The 26208-nt window shown below is 35.4% G+C and overlaps 3 protein-coding genes across 5 annotated transcripts in view; 2 read left to right on the top strand and 1 right to left on the bottom strand.

Moving 5' to 3' along the window:
- Positions 1-5528, top strand: part of LOC135153670 (ATP-binding cassette sub-family C member 9-like) — a 37349-nt gene extending 31821 nt beyond the window's left edge. The window contains exon 30 of the mRNA XM_064097654.1: positions 995-5528. Within this exon, the coding sequence (XP_063953724.1) occupies positions 995-1132 (138 nt within the window). The 3' untranslated portion in view covers positions 1133-5528. The remainder of the gene's footprint in view (positions 1-994) is intronic.
- LOC129256758 (uncharacterized) lies at positions 1370-22707 on the bottom strand. Of its 3 annotated transcripts, none has more exons than XM_054894925.2 (8): positions 22608-22707; positions 13033-13136; positions 6124-6184; positions 5688-5741; positions 3733-3854; positions 3309-3401; positions 2856-2927; positions 1370-2116 (listed from the first exon to the last, which is right to left on the bottom strand). In XM_054894925.2, exons 2-8 carry the CDS (start codon positions 13102-13104, stop codon positions 2003-2005), a joined length of 588 nt encoding a protein of 195 aa, XP_054750900.2. In that variant the 5' UTR covers positions 13105-13136; positions 22608-22707; the 3' UTR covers positions 1370-2002. The 3 variants fall into 3 exon arrangements, with proteins under 3 accessions (XP_054750900.2, XP_063953725.1, XP_063953726.1); XM_064097655.1 differs by having other exon boundaries at positions 22586-22698; XM_064097656.1 differs by having other exon boundaries at positions 13033-13128; positions 22586-22698.
- Positions 22708-23709: 1002 nt separating this feature from the next.
- Positions 23710-26208, top strand: part of LOC129280217 (uncharacterized) — a 29101-nt gene continuing 26602 nt past the window's right edge. The window contains exon 1 of the mRNA XM_064097653.1: positions 23710-23824. The gene's annotated coding sequence lies outside the window, so the exon portion shown is untranslated. The remainder of the gene's footprint in view (positions 23825-26208) is intronic.

The following is a 26208-nucleotide window of genomic DNA, read 5'->3' as shown; positions in this document are numbered from 1 at the left end:
AGTTATATACCTTTTCTGTTAAAGTTACAAAAAGTGCTTAGAAATTTCCATTCCTAAGGTAAAAATGTCAAAAAATTTCAGCTCGCGCTTCGCGTTCGCATTATTTGATTTTTGAAATATGTAACGTATTCATGGCTAACTGCATGCGGTCTTTAACAGGTACCTTTTCCATCAGTTCATTGCTGCTCGCGTTTCGCGTTCGTAGTAATTATTTAGTTGCATACACATCTTTTTCAGGATAACAAATATTGCCCAGTATGTTCAAATTTCAGGAAAAAATACATAAGATTTCCAAGAAAATTTAGCTCGCGCTTCGCGCTCGCATTATGTAAATACGAATCATGATATTATATACTTATGTTGATTTATAAGAATAAAGCTAAGAAGTGACTATTAGCATGATTAGGACTACCCCTTCAAATAAACCAAAAATCATCTTCGAGCGGCTGATCGGGGAAAATATGGCTGAAAAAAAATTCCCGAATGAAATATTTTGCTGAGGTATTCTTCAAAGTGTTGTCTATCAGCTGGGCATGACAAAAATTAAAATCTGAAATTGCCCAAAATTACCTTTGGCGCACTTTTGCTTCGCCCCGGCCCACTGTGCGATGTAGAGAGAATTTAACAAACATGTATCATCGTTGTTCTTGTTTTACAAAGGCATGTCCAAGAAAACCCTAAATCGGTCATCGGCCATGATTGTAATGTTTGATTATCTAACTAATAAAGACAGAAGTACAGTAGATTGATAAATTGGTCAGACAAATGAAATTAAAAAAGAAATGAAGAAGGGTAAATAGTACCCCCAAAATTATAAACAGAACAGGTGAAGAAGAAAAAGAGAGGAAACGAAATTTAAATAAATGCTGATTTGACGTAAAAGGTGGAAATTATACATAATTATTTTCTTTTAAAATGCAGTTTCAAATGAAAAATCTTTCAATTCTCTACCTTGTTAACCAATGTTTAATGCAAATTATAATTGTTTTAACAGCATCGAGTATCGACTATACTGGACTCAGATCAGATCGTGGTCCTTTCCGAAGGACATGTTGCTGAACTTGGAACACCGGAATCTCTGTTAGCTAAAGAAGATAGCATATTCGCGTCTCTCGTTAGAGCCAAGTCCTAATCACTCTCATTTACAAGTGTCCATATTGTTGGAAGTATTTGTTGAAATAACTGATTTATCATGTATGTTGTTATATATTGTTAGAGTAAGCGTTAAATATAAAGGGTAAGTATAAGGTATCCTGAGTTTATATTGAGTTTATATAGGCCTTATTTCAGCATGTTTATATATAAAGTAAATTAATGGTATGAATGCGATGTAACCGAAAATTTCATATCAGTAAATCTTGAAGTATTTGGTTTGAACAAGTTCTTTATTTGCAACAATACAAGTTTTATATACGACAATTATAACTATAAGTTAAAAAGAAGGGATTAAAAGGTAGTAACTTGAGAAAACACTACGAAACTGAAAGGTTAAAAAAATCTGATTTACGATTCATGTGCATAACTGAACAGCATCGTTATTCCGGATCTTCAAGACAAAGTTTGTTTTCCATTAGAAAACAATGGTAAATACTAATCTTAAAAAGAATGTGATTTTCTGGGTTTTTTTTTCACACTGCATATCCATGCTATGACATTGAACATAAGTTATCTTATCTCAGTATTCACTACAATTCATACTCATGAGCGTACTCATACATCACTACTATAATGCTTTCTATTATGTATTGAACGAAATATCTGATTATGACTTTCTAACTTAAGTCTCAGTTGATGACCCCCCCCCCCATAAACAAATGAATAAAATGAATGAAATGATTAAATAAATGATAAAAAATGGTGTGCATATAAATGTCAAATCAATAAAATGGTATACAAATTGTGAAATAAAAATAGGCCATATTAATGCAATGAAGTTCAATTTTTTTATAAAGGAATCTTATAGTGACTTAATTGTGTGACATCATATTGTTAGATGGTATTTTTATGTAGGTCTTCTTGATCTAGATCTTGATGGTGGCCGAGGTCCTCTCTCATCTTCTCTCCGTTGTTGTTGAATTTGTTGAAACAAAGAAACGACGCATAAAACGCATGATAACTAAATCATTACGATAGAGAAGGGAACAAGAAAGCGAGAATTACAAGTGATATTTACTGCATAATTTATCCAAAAATGAATACTCTTGCTTATAAAAACGAGAAGAAAGCAAAAGTGAAGACAATTGTAGAACATCAAAATTCAAATATAATATGAAGTTAATTCAAACCTACTTAGAATTGTTTTGTATAAATAAATCGGCTTATTTTCACTTTTTGTAGAACTAGCTGATTTTTTTATTTAAGTTTTTGTTCCGTAGTTTTTAATCTTTTCATATTAGTGTATTCTACTTGAACATCTGAACATTGTCGAACATCATACGACAAATGGCATAAGCATGTAGCTCTTTCTTTTGGATACCGGCCACATTAATTTTGATTCTTGGTATCCTAAACCATGATTTGTACATATTGTTGAATGATTTTACTCATTGAATTAAGAATTAACATACAAAATGAGTGAAGGAATGCTGGGAATGAAACTAAATATATTTAACTGAAAATTTAAGGTCCTTTGTTCGGTTTACGTTACTGGTTGTCTATGTAAAAAGGGGTAGAGTGTTGAAGGATTTGGTTAAAGAATAGACACCACCCCCCCTTCCAATTTTTAAAAAAATCCATAATGTGTTGTTTTATTTTTTTGATGGGAACGACTTAGTATGATTGGTTGCTCTGGCTGTTTCTTTTAGATCACAGTGCATTATTCACAATACATCCCATGATATTCCTAAAAAACTTACATCAACGAGTGTAGATGTGATGTGAAATGCCAGAGGCAAAACAAGAGAGATTCCCATTATGGACATCTGGAGCTGTAAGCAAATATAATATCCATATTCCATTATGATTATAAATAAGTAAATTATATACTTTGATCATTATTGAATTGAAAATAACGTTGGGAAAATTAGATTGAAGTTTTATCGAATGCGGAGTGAGATTATCTGATTGTGTGGGAAGGAAAAGAGCGTAACTTTGATTTACATAATATTTGTATTCATATATATAGTGAAATTATATTGCATATATACCTTTTCCAAATGGTGTGTATTTTCTTGCATAAACTAGCATGTGTTGTTTTTAAGGGAGTTTCCTTTGAATTCATGTCATGCTTTTCCTAAAATTTTGTGATTATGAATACATATTGCTTATTATTTCGTTCATCTATCGGAAAAATGAAAAGTTACTCTTACCATCGCTCCAAACACCTCTACAATTGTGATGAAATGTAAAACAACCAGGCAGCATAGCACAATTAAGAAAGGAAGAACTAGAAATCGGTAGCGCTGGAAAATAAAACGGATATTTTCTAATATTTACACTGAAAAGACTGGTTGATTATTTAATCAATCATTAATGTAAATAATTTGTTCATCCTTTAGCTCATCGGGCAAGTACATGTAGTATATTTTTTAAGCTTTAGGGTTAAAGTTAAGAAAATAATTAAAATAATATTTGGAAATAACTAAAATAATATTTTTTCCATAAAAAAGTCTGGGGCTTAAGGTACGTGATATAGTAGTGTGGTCTTGTAAAGTCAACCTTGTGTCAACATTTTTATAATTTATAAGTTTTGTTTCACTATGAAATATTCATTTAATGATATTAAATACTTACCCTACATGCTGCAAACACCAACATGATGGAAACGATTAGGTATATAACGAAAAACAGCAAAGCAAATATCCTGCCATAAAATTCAGTTCGATCCTGGTCTTCAATTTCACTGATTATATCTCCTATGAACAGAAATCAGAAGTGTTAGGAATGAAAATATTTCTTACAATCTCAAAATTGATTGGTGATTTTTATATATTTGCACAACATGAGGACATGGCCCTGGGAAGCGGGGGTGCTGGGGTGCTGAAGCACCCCCCAAAATTTACTTGGGGTGCTGAGTGTATTTTCCGTAGTCAGCACCCCCGGTTGTTCTAGAAGATGTGTAAAAATTGGAAAATGTTACCAAAATGACAGTTATTTTGTAGTAAAGCTTTTTTTTCTTTCTTTCTTTTCAAATTTTCGCAACCATTTCATTGATTGATTATTTGTCAGGTAACTATGAACAAGTACAAGAAAATATGAACAGAAGTGTATACCGTGACAGGATTGCCCATGAAAGCCGAGATGGCTTATTTCCAATGGGGTCCCTACATCAGTAATTGAAGACAATGAACATCTATGAAAAAACACCTATAGAAATCTACAAACTACATCAATTAAATCTAGACCACTAAATTAACACGATGAATTGTAAAACTTAATATATAAAAAGACAAAAACAAATAAGTTTGCCATGAAAAACATTTAGAAACATTTGAACTCTTTTTTGTAGCGAAAAGCTTTTTTTTCTTTCTTTTTTTTTTGCTTTTCAAATTTACATCAGCACCCCTACTTAAAAATATCGTTCCCAGTGCCCTGCATGAGGTATGTATGTTTAGGGTGGGTTTTAGTATTTTTTAAAGAAATAGTATACTCAAATATTCATTTTTTTTTACGTTTCTTAATTCACAATATTTTCTATACTTAAAAAATAAGTTGAACTTTGCACCTTAACCAATTTCACTCCTGGAGAACCTTTAAAGACTCTCTTCTTTCTGAAAAGTGAATAGTATGTGTAAATTGCACATTTTAAGGTAATCACAGTTTAAGATTGGTCTGCACATTTTATGATAATAAGAATATTATTAAAAATGCATAGTTGAACCCACATTTCTTAGTGTGTACTATGATAATGACGAAATCAAATATTGTTTGTTAATTATGTATTCGTATTGTGCATAAAGTTAGATTCAATATTTCAAGTGATCTAGAATGGATCGGTTTAATTGATATGGTCTGGTTTCTAATGTGTTACTTGCGTTGGAATTAATTTTATTTGTAATGATTATGTAGGCGACTTGGTGTTTATCCTTTTATCATGCTTATAATGTTAAGATTCTTTTTAACATATTTTTCAGTCAGCAATTGGAAAATATTTGTGTAATTTTGATAAAGAATGTTGGATCTAATTCGATTGAAATTGTAATTTAGGGAATCGTTTCAAAAGAGCGAATATTCAATTTTTTATCTTTTGAGAAATAATTATGTCAACGAATAATATGTTGTGAGCTGTAGGTTTAAGTCCATGTATTTCATAAGTTTGTAATGTATGAATCAACTGTTCTGGTCCGGAAAATGTTCAATGTTTAATTATGTTAATCCACTATTGCCCTTTTCCATGTGAAAATTCTTAAAATAATATATCTGATATAACCATGATATACTGTAATGAACATGAGTGAACTCATTACCCTGCTCAGGGGAATAAGGGGGCATTTCTGAAAGAAAATGCAATTTTACTGGGTTTTCTGTACTTGTTAAAATTTTCTATTTACTTCTCCTTTATGTTGAATTAAAAAATATGGAATAAAAGATGATAAATTGTATTTTTTAATATTGTCCTTACGGCTAAAGAATTAGTAGATAATGATTATAAAAGTAACAAAAGTTTTATCTTCTAATGTCCATTGAAATTAATGAAGGGGTTATTACGCTTGCAGTCCTGCTGTTAATATTAGTTTTATTACACTTACCGATCTTGTAAAATTGCTTGACGACAAAATGAGGTTCGATTTTGCCTCTGAGATCTGTGGGATTCAGAATCCAAAAAATGACAGTAAATCGATTTGATTGTCTTTTAGTTTCAAACAAATATTCTACTCTTTTAGCCTAATGTTCGTAAAGTCATAATAAACATCTATAGGGTTATTGACTGACATATGACTTATTTTAGCAGATGTGTAGTAATTAGCTCATTGGATGAGCCTGCATGCATGCGCCTATATGAATGTTTTAGCAGAAATATGGCGCAATGCAAATACTGTGGATCATCATCGTCATCATATATGAATGTTTTAAGCAATTAAAGTTAGAATGAATTCCCAATATTTTAAATAAATCTAAATTAATACCAGTTAAGTTACCAAAATGTCATTCAAGTGTAATAGATAATAATGGTACAAAACTTACCCCATACAGAATAAGCCTTAAACAGCAGGGCTGTATGTGCTATTATGATGATAGAGTAGAGCTATTGTAAATAAGAAGAAAATATACTCATAAACATTCTAACATCACCACCGACACCACCACCACTACTACTACTACTCTTCATCATCATCACCATCGTCATCATCATCACCTTCTTCTTCTTCTGCTACTACTTCTGCTGCCGCTGCTGCTGTTACTACTTTTACTACTACTACTATTACTACTACTACTTTTACTATCACTACTACTACTAATACTACTACTGCTGCTGCTGCTACTCCTACTGTAGTAGTAGTAGTAGTAGTAATAGTAGTAGTAGTAGTAGTAGTAGTAGTAGTAGTAGTAATAGTAGTAGTAGTAGTGGAAAGATTCCACCTGCCCCCCCCCCCTCCCCCACACACACTTACCTTTACATGTTTATAAAGTATGAATGCAAAAACAGCAAAAAAAAAAGTTGTAAATGAATGGAAACAAAGTGAAGATGAAATGCATATATTCTCCTTGTTCTTCCCTCCCTATTCCTCATATTCCTGAATAACCTTGATCATATTCCATTGACCAGTGAGCCTGGTCATGGTCAGGGACTAGTCAATGAGCAATAGTTTTCCCAGCGGTTCTCTCAGCTAACATGTCAAGCTTAATAAAATGAATTGTACTGATGAACCCCATTCATGGCTATGAGTATTGAGAACCATTGTACCTTTATATCAAAGAGGAATCCTACCCTTGTAATGATATATGCCCAGGTATTCTTATAGAAAAATAAATTGTGTAAATGAGCGGATTTTTTTTTCGCGATTTTCATACCGCTGATATGCAAATTTTCACTCAATGTAATGTATCCCACAAATTCCCTTTCCATGTCTTTTACCAAATAAATCATCATTTTGGAGGAGGGGGGGGGGGGGTTGAGAGATAATCGTACAAAATCAACGTGACATTCATGTGACTCTCCTTCACTTATTTAACTTTACAGGGGGGGTGGGGCATGTATATAGTGCCTTCAGGGCAATCATCCTCTTCCGCTTCCTGTAACACTACCTAAGAAAATGACTGCAACATTATATGCGGTAGAAGTAATAATTTTGACTAATCTATTCTGCATCATAAAAAATGAAAGTTTGTTCAGCGCTGGATCCAGTTTTTATGACGGAGGGGGTCAAAGGGGGGGGGGGTGACAAGCAAAAAGGGAGGTCTCAAGAGGGGGGGGGGGGGGGTAGGCCCGCTTGTCCCTTGGATCCCTGCCTGCTTTTAGCCCCAGCATCCTCTTTTGAATTTAAGAAAGAATAAAACTAGGGGAATTACACCCCCTTGATTACAAATCTCCCATTCGGAAAACCTATAGGCTGTTTCAGATTGCTCAATCTGAAATGCAAATTGACAAGTTTAATCCTGTAAATCGGGTTTAATGTGGTATTTCAGGCTGAAAATAATATGATTTGAACAGATAAGGAAAATCAGACAGACGCAACACTGAAAATTTGACCTAAATCGCAAAAAGAATAAAGTAAAGGCGTTTTGAAGATTTGCATTATATCGGTGAAACAGTTCTATGCATGTCTTCATTAATATTCATTTAACAAACTGATGATGACACATCCTCACTTGTTCTTTTGTATCTTATTACATGAAATTATGTTTATTCAAATTGTTATCCTCCAAGAACCTAAAAATAGATTGAAAACTGATTTAACATTTAAGATAGGGCCTACTCGTTGTTGTAACTTATTGTATTATATGAGGGGCATATCATACACACATGTATATGTATTATCAATAGTTATTATTTCTTATAATAGCATAAGAAAAGGGAAAGTGGGAATGTGACATCATCACTCCATCTAATAAATATTAATGACGAAGTGTATAAATGCTTTCTCAAAATATTGCTAAATCTTGAAATCATTATTTGTTATAAGATTTTGATGAATTTTCAGCATTTTGCTTGGAGAATTTTATCCTATTGTTTTCAGCCGGAAGTACCCCTTTAATAGCCCCTCACATGTAAAATCATCAAACAGAACACTGTACAAAGCAATTTACTTTTGGGGGTAGACAATAATATTTTGATGGTGCGATGTTTTCTGTTTAAAAAAAATTGACGATGATATCACCAACTCCCAACAAAATTTGTAAGCTTAAATGTGCACTATTTTTTTAAATGGAAGTTTTAAATGTACAATCCATATAATAGCAATGTGACAATCTGTAAACCATCTGATGGTGGCAGTAATCATTGCACATGTCATCGCTTGAGGCTGCACTGACAGGATGGATGACACGGTGAGACTTGGTTTAACTATCATCTAATTACTACCTAAATGCCAATCTATAAAGCATACTTTGTTTCAGATAGCCAGGTTAATGATCACATTTTGAAAGCTGCATGGATTATCACTGAGCAACGCAGACCGATCATGACAAACTATTCATATTCATGTTTTGATATAATATTTCATAATATTTTCTGCATCTGCTGCTTCGCGGAACACGGGAAATGTTATATTTTTCATTTAAGTAACATTTTTTTTTGTAATCTGCTTTATAATTATTTGAAACCAACTTAACCTCAGTGTGCATGCCTCATTAAGAAATCCAGATTACCCAAGATGTCGAAAATATTCATTCAATGGAAAGTGGAATAAAAAAAAAGCAATAATAATATCGACAACAATAGAAAGTAGGTTTATAAGTATGCCAATCACACTGCAAAAAATATTGGGTAACATTTTTACCACCACGAGGGTAATTATGTGTCCAACCAACTTGGGGCAGTATCTTTCCCAATGCGGGAAGCATATTGTCCAGTAAGGTTAAAAAATATGTAGCAAGGTTAAAAAATATGTAGCAATTACTTTAGAATGCCCAATGTTGGTTGGACACATAATTACGGAGCACTTTTACCAGATATTCGGTAAAAGTGCTGCGTGAGACTTTTGAAATGTTTTGGCCTCCTTCCGAATGCCCCGCGAATGCGGTAACTAATTTTGCCACAAGAATAATTATCACATCTTCTTTTCGCGAGCTTCGATTTTTAGCATCATTTGTTCTTTCAGTGTCACAGCATGATATGATCGATTTTTTTTTTTGCTCCAGTACAGTGCAGTGTTGTAGTCAAGGCTCAAACCTCCAAGGCCAAGGCTTTACTACCCAAGGCCAAGGCTTCAATACTAAAGGCCAAGGCATGGAAACCCAATGCCAAGGCCAAGGCCTGAAAACCTCAAGGCCAAGGCATTTCAAATGATATATGGAACAATGAGCCAACAATGCTTAGGCGGCAGACATGGCACACAGAGCAAACTGCATAAAAGGTCTGAGCGAGCAAAATTTTGACCCTTGTACATGTAAAACTAAAATAGTTTCATAATAGATTTAGACATAATATTAAAATAATAATAAAGTTATCTTTGTACATTTAATACATTATTTTTCTAGGCGATTTACATTGTAATAATTATTATTACCATGGTCATCTGATCCTGGCATTCTCAACGTATGTCTTTCTCCACTCCCCGTGACAGGGGCGGCAGAATATATTTTTGTTTGGGGGTGGGGTCAAAGCCAAAAAGGGCACTTATATGTCAAAATTGACATTTTGGTGCAAACAGATATTGTCAAAATGAGATTATCAACTGCGTGAAGTAGTTGTGTGTTCTGTAGAAATTAAGTCGAGCAAATGCTTTTCTTAAGTGATTTCTAATTGATAAGATAGATATTTTGATTTAGGCTTTACTTTTCCGTGAGAAAGCAGGTTTGAAAAAAAAAATGATTCAGAAGTTGTAAAACTTGATTTTTGGTCAATTATGGCGCTAATCACTGTTAAAAGGGCATCCTTGTGAGATGTTGCCAGCGCGAATCACGAGCTCTAAATTCTGGACATTTCGTGTAATAAGACATGAAAATTAAATATTCCGAGCTGTTGTAATCATGAAATAAAAGTGTATCTAACTTAATAATTAACGCAAGCGCGAAGCGCGAGTTGAAATAGTGACTCATAAATAGGATACATAACTCACCAATCAAAATAATGCGAGCGCAAAGCGCGAGCTCAAAGATTTTGTGATATTACAACCTGAAAACTGGACATTCTAAGCATTTTTTTGTAAACGGAAACAGAATGAGTACCTTACTTAACAATTGATGCGAGTGCAGAACACGAGCCAAAATTTGATATTCCAATCTGAAAACAGGAAATGCTAAACATTTTTTGTAACCATGAGCAGGACTAATACCGTGCTAAACAATAATTGATGCTAGCGCGATCCAAAATTTGGTGATTTTCTAACCTAAAATGTATTATGTTCTCCTATAAATTTTATAAACAAGGTATTTCTTTTTGAAAAAGGACATTTTCTATTTAAACAAGGAACATTTTTTCCTACATGGAATTTTTCAGGGGGGGGGGCAAGATAGCACAAAGCGCAAGTTGAAATTTTCAGATGCTGATCAGCATCTCTTTCCCACCCCCCCCCCCCTGAAAAATTCCATGTAGGAATTAGTCATTTTTAGGGCTCTTGTCAGTTTTCATGTTTTTTCTGCTTACAACCACTGTTAAATTTCAATTATCATTTCTTGTATCTTCTACTCTTTTTTTACCTCAAAACCGGAATAAAGAATACTAACAAATTGAAGTTATATTCAAAAGGATATAAAATAAATGAGGCGCACCCCATACCCTTAGTTGGGGGAGGATAAATCTTAATTATTTCTTGAAACAGTAAAATAGAGTTCTCTATTATTACACAAAAACAAATACGCTGTTTATTTCCTAGTGAAATTTATTTGTAGTGAAATGAAATTCACTGTCACACCATAGGATTAACAAGAAAAAAAAACAATTTTTTTTTCACTTTGTTTTGTCAATCTGAATCATTAGACCCAAAACAAAATTATATACAATTTAGAAAATATGTACTGCCTATTATTCAGTATATTCTGCCTAACCGGCCAAATGTGTCACCCCCGTCTACGCTCTAACATGTTTATCCCCCTTCTCCCCTCTCTCTCTCTTCCCATTCCCTTTTCTCGCCTGTTTAAAAAATATCAGAACCCCGCCCCCCAAAAAAAAAAAGAAAAAAGAGAGAGAGAGAGAGGAAGTTCCACCACAAAGAATAAACTTAGAAAAGGAAAAAAGGAAATGAAAAGGAGTAAATGTGATATTATTTTCTAAACATATTATCACAATCTATCACAAAATTAGCTTTTCTTATAATAAGAGGGTGAAAAACTTTGCTTCCTCGCTCGCTTTAAACTTTTTTGGCAGAAATTTTGCTCTATATGCACTGCTTGGCCGCTCAAAATTGTTGGCTCATCATGCCATTGACATAGCCTATTTGGATATGACAAAATTGGAGATTGTGTTCAAGTTTACCAAATCTTTTCAGAATATCATTAATACTTAAAACATTCTTGTTGACCAAAAAAAAATAATATGAGCAAAATACTAATGGAATAGAAATCAACCTTGTTATTATTCTTCAGAATTAGCTATGAAAATTGTATGAAAATTGTTGTCAAAATTGCCGTCAGATCTGTCAGAATTATTCCAGTCATCAAATAACTATAATCTTTATCATAATCATTATTACGATCATTATTATCATTATTAATATTGTCATTATCATTATAAGTCACGATTACAACACATAAATAATGTTTGTTTTTTCATCACTGCTGTTTTCTTTGTAACATACCCGGTAACTTAATGTGATGATAATTCTTGATAATGGTGATAATCACAATTGATGGCACTGCTAGTACACTTACTACTGATGCTGCTACTGCTACTGTTGACTGGTAGAATTGACCATTAGTGTCATTAAATATACGGAAAATTTTAAACATTTATAATTACTTTTATAAAAACAAATGAAAGTACAAAATACAAAATGCCTTGAAAATGCCTAAAATGCCTTGAAATTTCAAGGCTCAAAATCCTCAAGGCCAAGGCCACGGCCCTCTTAAGGCCAAGGCTTGAATTTTCAAGGCCAAGGGTTTGAAAAAGTAGGCCTTAAGGCCAAGGCCGAGCATCAAGGCACTACAACACTAGTACAGTGACCACCCCCCCCCCCCCCCGGACCACCGACCCCTATTACGTCCCTTCATAAATTCTCTATTAGACATTTTTGTACATATATTTTTTCCTTCAAAATTATTGTATGTTTTCTTTCCTACTTTTTTGCCTTTGAAAAATTACGTCATTATGATTGATTTTACCGAACCAATTACCGATTTGACTCTATGCATTTATCATGTTTTTATTATTTTTTTTAAACTGATATCCCCTTATTTCTTAAATAACTTTTCCTAAATTCCTCTGTAGAAGCAATTGTTGTAAATATATTTCTACTTACACATCAATTAAACATAAACATCAACAGCGGTAATATCAAAATTTATTCGAACTGTACTATCAAAATTCGGTGATCGGAGAGCTAGGTGAATTAATACTAGAAAATATACTGCATGATTCAAAAATAAAACACAGCACTATCCCATAGTAATGTAACACAATTTACAAAAATATTTCTTGATTTTCAGTAAAAACTAAGGGAATTTTTATTTCATCACACTTCTTTTTTTAAATATAAATTCAGATTTTTTTCTAACCAAGTAATTATCGATGTGTCTTTTCGAATGGTGACAAACATTTGTTCAAATTATGTACGAGTCTTTTATTGTCCAAATACAATGGGTGCCTCTTCTGTATATGTATTTGAATTAAACTATGAAATTAAGACCATGAAGACATTCAAGACAATGCTATTAATATTTCATTTCAAACACTGATATCAAAGGATGAACATAAGTATTTCAAACATTTTGTAATGATATCACTTTGGGGTGAAAATATATACAGTATTTGTCAACAAAATTGATAAAACTCACGATTCCGTAGATGCCAGTGATTATAGATCCTCTCCTTACGCTGCAACAGCAACATTGTTTGATGATTGCCATGGTAACCAGTCTGATGTGATGATCCTATATGCCTCGAGTTAAAGATCAGAAATAAAACATATTTTCCTATGAAATATCTCACAAGAATAAGTTCAAATAAATACGATTAACGATTCCATAAGATATAGCTCATAATTCTGATTCACAATCTGTAGAATTTTAGATATTGCTTGAAGAGATATATAATGTTGAAAATCGCTTGCAGAATAATGAAGATTTGTTGGAAGAGCACTAAGTGGTTCAGTACATAGTGATAGGTCCGATGACTATTAATCAACTGGATTATATAAACGTCTACCAACACTTCATAAAGTGTATTTAGAATGGTTGAAACGACTTTGACAAGAGAAAGATAAGTATACATAGCATTTGAAATAGATTGAAGCAGGCGAGTGGATAATCACTCTTGCATTGCGGCATTGATTTTCAATCATTGCACGTATCACCAACCTGTCACAATGAATTAACACCATAATGCGCCGAAGGATTCAGCTTATAGGCCTATATCATTTTACAACAAAAATATCTTAAAGGGGATAACGGTCATTTTTTAATATGCAGAAATGATATGGATTGATCTCTTCTATACAAGGTTCGTTACTTTTGTGTAAAAACTGTGATGATTCATGAAATAATGATCAAAATATCTTCATAATGATTTTGATAACGAAGAATCAGCTTTATATCTACTGTATCTAATTCCATAATCAAGTTTCTATTACTCTTGGACAATAAACCGGGCCTCTAAATTCATTTCATCATGTTTTCAACAAGGTTTAACGTATGAGTAATGTCACTTATATAATATTCAGTGATAATCATGATCCACTTTCAACTGTGTAACTTTGCGTTATAGCATGGGTGTCGATCGGTATTCTTGGTTGGGGGGATGATTGACACAAATGTTCTTGTGGATGGGGATCTTTCAACATTACCCCCACTAAAATCACAAGTTAGGACATTTGGGAGTGGTTGATATGCATGGTGTTCTTGCAGTGGCGTACCGTGAGTCACGGCATTGGGGGGGGGGGTACCAGCAAAATTTTTGAGTCACTGAGTGAGCGCGCGAAGCGCGCTCAGTTGCCAGGTATACTGACCTTATAGGGACATTTTAAGGACAGTGCCATTAAACGGATATGTATCTCACTGCTCAAATAATGCTAGCGCGAAGCGCGAGCTGAAAACTTTTGATATGCAGACCAAAAAAGGGACATTATAAGCAAATTTTTGTAATCATGATACATACCTGTCTCGCTAAACAAACAATGCGAGCGCGAAGCGCGAGCTGAAATTTTTGTTAATATTTACCCCAAACAAGGACATGTTAAGGACTATATTTTAGGAATCCATTAAGAGTATACATATCTCACCATAGTCATATGATGCGAGTGCAAAGCGCTTGCTGATTTTGCTACATCTAAACACATGAAGCACTTTTTGTAGTCATTGTAATCATGATGATACGCATCTCACTCATCAAATATTGCGAGCGCAAAGCGCGAGCTGAAAATTTAGGATATTCAGACCTGAAGAGAGGCATTCTAAGGCCTGTTTGTAAGAATTCACGAAGACCATACGATACGTATTTCACTAAACAAATGATGCGATCGAAAATTTTTGATATTCAGATCAGAAAAAGGGACATTTTGAGGACTGATTTTTAGGAATTCATGAAGAGCAGTCATATCTCACCAATCTACTAGTGCGAACGTAAGCACGGACAGGAAATGTTTTATATTAACACCTTAAAATGGGGCAATCACTTTAAGTAGTCATGAAAAAGAACCATATGTCACTACATAAAACAAATATTAGTCGAAGTGCGAGGAAATATATTTGGTGTATATTGACGTAAAAACGTTAAACAGACAATGCGAGTACCGGGAACAAGGAAGAAATCTAGGCCTGAGCAAAATAAAGTTATGAAAAAATGTTTCTTATGTATTATAACATAACATTATTATAATATAACATTATAATGAACAATAATTTCTTCATTCCCACTACGTTTCTCTTCCCTTCTCCTCTTCCCCGTTTTTTTTTTTGGCCAGCCGATTGGGGGGCACGTGCCCCCATGCACCCCCCCCCCCCCGTAGTTACGCCACTGTGTTCTTGGAAATTCTTTCATTATTGCAGTGTACTGTACTTATAATTTTTTTTGAAAATTCAATTTGTGTTACTCATACGAAAGAAAAAATGACAAAAATTGTCTGGACCATGTACAAAGTGATCTGTTTATTGGACATGATGTATACAACTTCTCTCTTAAATCTAACCCGACTGGTGATATTTTTTTCCTTCTTAATGCATGATGATAAAATGCAGATTCGGACAAATTAAGACTAGCACAAATTACAAACTGTGTGGCTTCTCGTGCGCCATCGGGCTTACCGTCATTCCTTAGACGATTTTAACCCTGGATTTTAACATGTTTTAAATGCTTTATAAGTGCATAAAACAAAAACAAACATAAAAACAATCAAAACTCAACTGTCATGTTATGATATTTCTCCAACATTTTCTTGAACCATCAGTGTGTGATATCAGCTAATATATGTGTTAAAATGAAATTTACGTACCGCATGAGTGTGCTCATATAGAATGCAAAACTGTCATCCCTTTCCAAACTCAAAAGAGATTTCTTTTTGCCAAAATAAGAAAGAGCCAATCAAGTTTAGTTATTCAAGTCCATAACAATAACAAGAATAACATGGAAATAAAAATCCGATGCTCATATCCGAAGATACGCTTTAGAGAGAAATGAATGGTTATTCTTTCTGAAACCATTAATTGATTTCACTTATTAAAAATTGTAAAAATATGATCATAGTACCACTGGTGGGATGGAACACCCTATCAACAAAAGTTGTTTTTCGTCGGGGTCCCTTTTATGTCATGTGTTAAAAAATATCATATACGTAAACATTTCATTCTTTTTCATCTTGAACCTCCACCCATCTGTTTAAAAGTCCTGGAAAAGAATGTTTTTATTTTTATAACAATATACACAAATTGCGAGGGAAACAAACTGATTGATGGCATACTATAATCATCACTATAATCATCATGATCAAACCTTTACATTTTTTCATCATCATTAATATAAATTTTCTACCCTAAATTATTGGGGGGATGATAATAAAGGCCATCCCCCCACTTGAAATATTGGGGGGGGGGGGGTATATCCCCCCACCCCCCCCCCCCCGTGATCGACACCCATGGTTATAGATGTATAATACAGTATGTAATAGCGTATTTTCAACTTGCTTTTATTACAGAAGTATCGCAGAATGAAAGGTTTGGGGCCCGAAATTTTTGTTTCAAATCACAAAAATCCACACGAGTTAACCCCCTCTTTTTTCAGAGTGAGCGAAATTAGCGAGTCAAATTTTTGCTGAACCTGTTATACCTAAACATGTATATTGATATATTCAGGGCCGTAGCCAGAAGCATTTTGTTGGGGGGCGTATCAGCTAAATTTGCCAACTAAATTTGGCGTGACAGCGCCAACGTGAGCACAGGGGGGGGGGGGGGGTCTGATGGGGGATGTGCCCCCCCCTACAATAATCACATGCTAACAGATTTTGAATTTTTAGAATTGAATTAGTGGCATTTGGTGAATACTTTAAGGTAAATTATACAAAGATATACAAAGATATTTGCACTGCAAAAATAAACATTTTGGATCAAAATAGAAAGGCTAGTGTGCCGTAGTTGCTAACAGTATAGTGCCCTATATGCATTAATAATATCAAAATCAAAGATTTGTTAATTTTTAATTGACCTTCTGTGCAAAATGTCTCAACTAAAATTTCAAGAGTGCTACTGCTAACAGTGGCGTACCATGGGTCACGGCATTGGGGGCGGCACCAGCAAAAAATTTGATTCATTAAGTGGGCGCGCGAAGCGCGCTCAATTGCCAGGTATACTGACCTAATAGAGACATTTTAAGGACTGTGCCATTAAACGGATATGTATCTTAGTGATCAAATAATGCGAACGCGAAGCGCGAGCTGAAAATGTTTGATATTCAGTCCTAAAAAGGGACATTATAAAGCAAAGTTTTGTAATCACGATATGTACCTGTCTCACAAAACAAACAATGCGAGCGCGAAGCGCGAGCTGAAATTTTTGGTATAACTTAAACCTAACAAGGGACATTTTAAGGACTATCTTTTGCAATTTATGAAGTGCGTACGTATCTCATCATAGTCATCTAATGCGAGCGCCAAGCGCTTGCTGATTTTGTTAGAATTACACTGGTACATGAAGCACTTTTTGTGGTCATTGTAATCATGAACATGATACGTATTTCACTAATGAAATATTACGGGCGAGAAGCGCGAACTGACAATTTTTGAAATTCGGACCTGAAGAGGGGCATTCTATGGCTTGTTTGTAGGAATTTACTATTTCACTAAATAAGTGATGCGAGCGCGAAGCGCGAGCTGAAAATTTGTTATAATTAGATCAGAAAAAGGGACATTTTAAGGACTGTCTTTAGGAATTCGTCCACTGCAAAAACGCCAGTGTTGATTTAACACCACTACCAGCCCAGTATCTATATCGGTCCACACCAATGCGAAGGTAAGCACAGACTGGAAATGTTTTATTAAGGCCTTAAAAGGGGGCAATCACTTTAAGTATATAGTCATGAAAAAGGCATATGTCACTACATAAAACAATAATAACTTGAAGTGCGAGGAGATAATTTGGTGCATAATCTTTATGGACTTAAAATACAACAGGACTATATATCTCATTAGTCAGACAATGCGAGCACCAGGAATGATGCAACCCCAACCTGCCCCCACTCCCACCCATCCCCACCCCAAGCACATTCTGACACCATAAATTAAACAAAATTCTTCGGCGACAGAATTTAGTAAAAATAACTTAGAACATTTTTGTGTTTTTTGCTAACTGCAAACTTATAGACAAGTCTACAAGTTGTAGACTTGTCTTCATGAATTTGCCAACTGCAGAGTTACCAGTTTTTTAAGTCTTGTGTTCTGTTCTTTTCATATCTGAAACGGGGCAGTACTTGTAAATCACTTTGCTGACTGGTAGAGCGTATAGTGTTCTGCCACTTTAATAGGCCCACTTTATTATTTGCCAACTATACTTTGGCTTTGATTATTCAACTTATACCTTGGAAATTCACCCCACTCCATATTTATGTACCTAGTCTTGCCTCTAAGTTTACAAAACGAATGTGTTTGTTAAATCGTCAATAATTGTGGTATAATTTGCAAACTCACAAGCTTGTTTATATTGGGGGAGGAGTTACCGGGGGCTTACTTTGTGTGTCATTATAGCTCCATCTGTTTTGTCCTTTGTATTTTGCTGACTCGTAGGGCTCTAAGCCTGGCTACATGGACTTAGATTTGCCAACTGGTTGTCAAAGTCTTAACCTTCTTCGAAGTTAGTACCCCTATTTTTCTTTCCTTTTTTTTTCTCTCTTTCTTTCTTTCTCTCTTTTTCTCTCTCATCCCCCTCTCTCCCTCCTCTCTCTCTCTTTCTTTCTTTCTTTTTCTTTCTCTCCCCCTCTCTCCTTCTTTCTTTTTTCTCTTCCTTTCTTTCCCTCTTTCTTTTTCTCCCCTATCCTCCATTTTGCCAACTGGTACATGATTTTGCCGACTGCCATGAATGTTGGGGGGGGGGGGGGTGTCACACCCCCATACCCCCCCTCTAGCTACGGCCCTGGATATATTTCAACGATTAATAGTATAAAGAAAATATTGGCAATCTATTTTAGAACCAATCCAAATTCAGTTTTATATTGAAATTGATTTTACACCCGGAATATTAGCCAAATTTGAATAAAGTTTCAAATAAATGCCAAAGGTTAGAGCAGTGATTTTTTCTCAATTGTTGATACTTTATAATTATATGTTAACAATCAAGCACCATATCATTTAATAGACCAAAAGCCTATCAAACTGTGTATCTGAAAGAACATGCGTGTGCTTGTTTAGATTTAGACCTAGAATCTAGGCATTTTAATTACATTTTTTAAAATATGAAAATCAAGTATGCGAGCGCGAAACATGTCTTTTTCCAGTTATCTACTGTATTTACTGTATTTTGTAAATTTAGTGGAAGAATCTATCATCAGTAGCATAAATAAGTACATGCACATCATCAGCATAAATAGAACATACAGCATTAGAAAAGAAATCGTTTCTAAATAATAAAAATAGAACAGAACCAAGTATACACTGCTCTGTGGTACTCCAAGTAATAACATTCCTTTATCGAATAGTTTTTAACCTTTTGGACGAACAAGTTAATTACATACGATTAAGATTACTACAAATTTATCCCAAGGGACTTACCATTACAAGCTTTGCTTTTTAATAAGTCCCTCATTTTCATTTTCACATGCTAACTGTAATCTATTATTTGTCTAATTATCAAAATGTGTTTGGAACAAAAAGAATTATACATACTTCGACTATTTCCTACGAATTTGTTAATTAATTATTGAAGTATTCTTATGACACTTACTCTGTTATATCAGAAAATGGAAATGAAATAAACTAAACTGAACTGAAACTGAAGTTATTTTTTTAGTAATACAATTTAGTTAGAAAACCATTTTAATTCACTTTCATAAATACTACATTTCTCTAGCTTAAACAAGAGTAAAAAATAATTAACACAGTCAAAACATTTCGATAGGCAAAGGAAACATGGGCCAATAGAGCCTCGTGAAAATCGTCAATTACCCCGCCGGTGAAGGTAAGGGATTATAGAATGGTGAGGGGTAAATGCATATTGATCTATTATCATATTGTTCTCTTTAAGATTCTTTAATTGCAACTTATCTTCCTTTTCTATCATTTTAGACACGTGACATAACAGATACAGGGCGAATATATCATCTTTGTTCCCCTTGCCATAGGCCTACTTACCAATGGAAGAATGCAGAAGCGGTAGACTCATGAGAGAGCGGGGGGGGGGGGGGGAGCTTGCCCCCCAGGGCCAGAGACATTTCAAATTTTGAAATCAATTTGGCACATTTTAAAGCACTTTCAGATCTGAGTTTAATTTGATATTTTCAATCATGATCATTTCCCCCCAATTTAATGAATGGTGTAAATTTTTTAACACTGTAGTATTTGTAACAAATGATATGATGTTTGTTCTGTTAGATAAATCAGAGTGATCAGACTATTACAGTCGTTTATCAAAATGTAAACAATTATTTTTTTGTTCAGAAGAAATAACATATTTTTATATTTTCTTCAATATTAGGGCATTTAACAAATTTTGTCTTGTTCTTAAATTCAACAGGAATTAAATTAAAATCAATATTAGTCGTATGTCAAGTTTGGTAAAGTCATCAATGAAAGTGCCACTTCTTTGTCATTGGCGTTTTCTCTCAGTTAACGCAAAATAGACAATATGTCTATAAAATTTTATCATGGTTTAAATAACGGGGAAACACGGAGTGAATAACAATCTTAAAGGTCACGTACCCCAACAAAAAGTTTATTCACTGTAAAAACTGTGGTGTTAAAACTGACACCAGTTGGTGTTAATAGAGGACCACATCCTGGGGTGTTAAAATTACACCCTAGAGATTGAACATAACACCAAAGAGTGTAAATGTAACAACCAAAGGTGTTGTAATAACACCTACAGGTGTTAAACTAACACTGTCAATTTAACACCGGTGTAAAATAGCTGATGTGGCCCTCTATGTACACCTGTTAACACCAAAGTTTTTGCTGTGTTGAAGCAAAAAGAGAAAAATCAAACAAGCGCAGTGACACATGCATGCGTATCGTATATCACGATCCAAAGTAGATCTTAAAAGAGCATTATTGCATCGTGTAGTTTTTATTTTTATAGTAAAAATGGGTGAAAATATATTTTGGCTATCAGATATTTTTAAAAGGGGTAGATGCTATTGAAAAGATAGTAAAAAGCGGTAGGTAGCCAAAAGCTTGAAAAGCAATTGACTGCTATGCCGCAAATATATATATATATACTTATATATATACAGGAGAACTGTGGGCAATCTCCCAATCACAGGGTATTTCACACATCACTTCAAAAAGAGAAATTTAGAGCCTGCTATCCTATTTATCATCGCACTCAATGCGAGCGAAATTTTAACTTTTATATCTCGACCTGAAATGTTTTATATTTTCAAATTATTCCTGAGCTCCCCTTATTTTATTCTCTTTTCTTCCTCTTCTATCTCGCCCCACCCCGATTTTCCCCGCTCCTTCCCTTGTTTCTTCCCTTTCCCCCTATTTGATTTAGCCCATTACCAGAATCCTGTGTTTAAAAAATACCCCACCAGCTTATAACACAGGAACTCCATTGCCTTGCGTGTTGTGTCAATGGGAGCTCAGGTGGGGTATTTGAAACCCCAATTTCAGATTTTGGGAGAGCTTCATTTCTCTCGTTTAAACTGGGGTGGGGTCCCGGGGGTGCCACTTCCATTCACAAGTGGATACCATGCGCGACCATGGGGTCTCGAAAAGCACCCTAAACACGTAATTTCCATATTCTGAAAATGCACCCCTTAACAAGTATTGGCGCGTGAAACCCTACCATTAACAAGTATTGGAAACAAAACGATACTCTTGGCAAATATTCCCTGAAATGAACCCCTAAACAAGTACAGAAATGTTTTATTGTTACGGGTCCTTCGGTCGTCGGCTTTACCTTATTTGGTTTAGTACGACCCCAACTTCTACACCTCGCGCAAATCGGACTCTAAACACGAAGTGTTGGGGGCAAAAAGGACATCCTTTATAAAAACATTTTAATTTTGTTTAATCATCCCCGCAAATTCGACCCTAAACACGTAATTTTCCTAGCGAAATAGATACCCTTTTTTCATCATTTTTGTGTTTTTGACACCCTTATCACGTTACGTACGTAACGTGCATTATCGTGAAAAAGACATCCTTTTTACGTGTTTTTTTGGTCGCGCATGGTATCCACTCGTCAATGTAAGTGGCCCCCCCGGGGGTGGGGTTCATCTGACTGCTGATAATGTCTTGCGTGTTAGTCAATGGGAGCTCAAGTGGGGTATTGACACCCCACTTTCAGTTTTTGGGAAAGTTTCATTTCTCTCGTTTAAACTGGGGTGGGGTCGATTTAGTGACTGCAGCTGCATGCTGATAAGAGCTGATAAAACACTGTGCATGCCACCACATCAGGCTGATGAACGGCATGGAGGGGGATTGCAGCTGTCCTTGTTACGTAATACAGTCCGACCTCTCTTATCCGGACACGTTGGGACCAGCACCAATCCGGATAAGGGATTTATCCGGATCTGGGAGACCCAATATTAAATACACGCAGCTGCTGCCTGCCCAACATTAACGGCGGTAGCTACACGTTATTTATTGTAGTGGGCGTACAGACAGTATTTACTGCAGTGTCAGTGCAAATTATAGTCGGTATTTTTACGGAAATTAAATCGATCGATGGCCAAAACTGTTGGATAGTTTACCTGCTAAAATGATTGAGCATACCTCGAAAGAGAATGAAAGTTTTACAATTAGATCATCGCGGTGGGTATCGCAGCTTCCCAATGTCAGCCATTGTTATACTGACTGTAGGCTCAAACATGATAGATGGCGCTGTCCGTATTGAGGCCTAGCGTTAGCTAGCGAGACACGCATTGTTTTTCCCGGGAAACGAAAAGAGAATGTGATGAAATGTTTGCGCTGCGCCCTGATTTACTGGAAAATTATCCCGCCTAAATTCTTTCAGTGATTTTCATGAAAAATAATGTTGTTGTATGTAGACTATATCGGAAAATAATTAATATATGTAATCAAAGTGAGTTTGCGCATAGGATTGAGTTTAGATTGAAATCTCATTTCCTCACATACTAGATTGAATTGAAAAAAAAAAAAAAAAATCTCGGCAAATGTGCGTCCGGATAATAGAGAGATCCGGATAAGGGGAGGCCGGATAAGAGAGGTCGGACTGTAGTATAAACAAACTCTTCAGAGCTTCCTGGCTGACAGTAATCTTGAAAGAATATATTTGTATTCTATTTGTTTTAGGACATTAGCATGTCTAAAAAAGATTCAAAATTTAGATGGAGATCGAACTGAAATTTTCAACGATGCAAAATGACCCACAATTGCCGAAATAACAATAAGTTTAAAAACAATCACCCCCAGTTAACTCCCTCTCTCTCCCTCTCTTGCTCTCTCTCTCCCTCTCTGCCAGGCCTTATGAAGGTCACTTCTCCTTGGGGGAAGGTGGATAAGCAGGGAGAGTGGTTGTTTACTTAAGGATAACCATTCCTTGTTGATATTGGGATGGGGGGGGGGGGGCGAGTGAAAGTAGCTTGGAATTTGAAATTGGGGTGTCAGAGGAGATCCATTTTTAAACACAAAGTTTCGTAATGCGCTAACAGTGGGGGGGGGGGGGTGGAGGGGGGCTCACGGCTACCTCACCCCTTGAATGATATAATGGAACAAAGCAGATAAACGTTGATAAAAAAAACAAGTGCACACCTAGTTACCAATAATGCATATAGCATTTCCATTTATTTGATGATAAGCATAAACGATAAACTTGATCAACTTGTTGTTTTTGCAACATCTGGCGTACCATAGGCATAAGCAAAAGACGAAGGATTTAGACTAGAGAGTAGAGTCTTGTCTTGATCTTGAACTTGGGGTGAAGACGCGACTGTGAGAGCTCGAGAGTGAGGCGGTGATGTACTATTCGGGTAAATTCATGAAAATTCATAATTAATGAAATTAGGGTAGAGTAATTCACATCATATATATTATTTTTTTACTTGTTCCATTTGTGGGAGTCCGCTGAGCTAGCCTACGGCTACGCCCACGGCGACGGTACGGTACCGGTACCGCCGTAGAGTAGCTACTCAAATGAGATACAGTCAGTGTCAGTGCGAGTGGTGCGTGTGATTTCTTATGCATGCAAGCGAATAGGCGATATCACGTTTCCGTGATCATCCTAAAAATTGTACATGAGTAAATCACTAGCTACAGCTCATCTATTGTAAGGCAAGGCTCGACATTAGCGGTGGCCCAGGGCCACCAGAAATTCACCTCGGGCAACCATTATTGAAAAAATTGTTAAGTTCAAACTTCAAATGGTGGCCCGAATCAGGCAACCAATACAATAATTTTCAAAGTAGCGCAGTTTTTCTCCCGATTTTGCACGCATTTATCAACTTTCTACAGTTCAAATTGCAAGCCAATTCGTCATGCGCCCTTTTTCTTAATCTACACCACCTATGGGTACATTACCGCCGCCGTGCACAGGATAACGATAACCGCTGGCACGGCACTTGCAATAAGTTTTTTATTCTTATGTAAAAATTTGAAATTTATCTAGGCCTACATTTTACATGAGGTAAGCTTTGGATCACTCACACATTATGCGAGGTTAGTATACTAACCTCGCACAACGCATGTCGTTTCATAATGAATTTTGACGTTTTCATTCATCACACGAATGTGAGAATATGAAACACGCCTAAATCTTCACAATATACTAAATTTAGTAATCTTAATCTTATAATGTAATCTAATTTTAAAAATCAGCACGAACTTATCTATATAAATGGATTTTAAACGCTTACCTCCAAATCTCAGCAAGTTACTCCGTCCGATCCTTAATACTGCGGTGGAAATTACGCAAACAATAATCGAAATGCGAATTTTTCCTATCGAACAGTCTAGATTCAAGTCGCCGGCGCATAATAGGAAATTGTACCAAAAATCAACAGGTTGCATGTCACGTATAATCGCTGATGGCGCTACATCATAAAATAACGCTGAACAGCGAAAAAAATGCGGAGCGCCTAGAACGCAGCCAGCAGTACAGCTGATCTGACGTAAACGATGTAAACAAGCAAGTTTATTAAATAATATCGCGCGCCCTCTCTGTGCGTATAGAGAGAACCAGCTAATCGGGGCCATGCCTGCTTCGACATCAAGAAAAATCATCGATATAAAGTACCACAAAGACAGAGAGGAATTGAAATTGGCTTCATATCGTTTTGTAAGTTTCATATCCAAAGCTTATCTGATCTTAAATCCATATATATTGCTTATTTAAAATATATAGCCCGAAAGGCATTGCAAGTACCGTGCAAGTGGTTATCCTGTGGACGGCGGCGGTAATGTACCCATAGATGGCTTTGGATATGAAACTTACCAAACGATATGAAGCCAATTTCAATTCCTCTCTGTCTTTCTGGTACTTTATATCGATGATTTTACTTGATGTCGAAGCAGGCATGCGGCCAATTCGCTGGTTTTCTCTATACGCACAGAGAGGGCGCGCGATATTATTTAATAAACTTGCTTGTTTACGTCAGATCAGCTGTACTGCTGGTTGCGTTCTAGGCGCTCCGCATTTTTTTCGCTGTTCAGCGTTATTTTATGATGTAGCGCCATCAGCGATTATACATGAGATGCCTGTTGATTTTTTTGGTACAATTTCCTATTATGCGCCGGCGACTTGAATCTAGACTGTTCGATAAGAAAAATTCGCATTTCGATTGTTGTTTGCGTAATTTCCACCGCAGTATTAAGGATCGGACGGAGTATCTTGGCTGAGATTTGAAGGTAAGCGTTTAAAATCCCTTTTTATGAATATTTTGGAGCATAGTTTGAAAATTAATTCAATGAACAGATTTAGATGAATAAATTTAGTATATTGTGAAGATTTTGGCGTGTGTCATTCTCTCACATTCGTGTGATGAATGAAAACGTCAAAATTCATTATGAAATGACATGCGTGCCGCGAGGTTAGTACAACTAACCTCGCATGCTTGTGTGAGTGAATCTACACACAAATACACAACGATTGCATAGTCATGACTTGACACACCCATGGGTTCATATCGTCTCGCTTGTGAAGGAATATCAGTCATATGCACGCGACACACACGACACATCCAAAATATACTGGGCTTTTGCCCACATAAAATATCACGCATAATCTGGTATTTCACATTCTGCTATGACACTTACCGAATCATTTAGATCCTTCTGTGATTTCTCCTTGAAGTTTCTTTAAAAAAATATGTATATTTTCTTGATCTTTAGTGAAGATTTCACGGAGATAAAAATTGGT

This window comes from Lytechinus pictus, chromosome 3 (assembly GCF_037042905.1).
Source record: "Lytechinus pictus isolate F3 Inbred chromosome 3, Lp3.0, whole genome shotgun sequence".
NCBI lineage: Eukaryota > Metazoa > Echinodermata > Echinoidea > Temnopleuroida > Toxopneustidae > Lytechinus > Lytechinus pictus.
The sequence above is the reverse complement of the archived record's forward strand: the minus strand, read 5'-3'. Positions and strand labels throughout refer to the sequence as shown.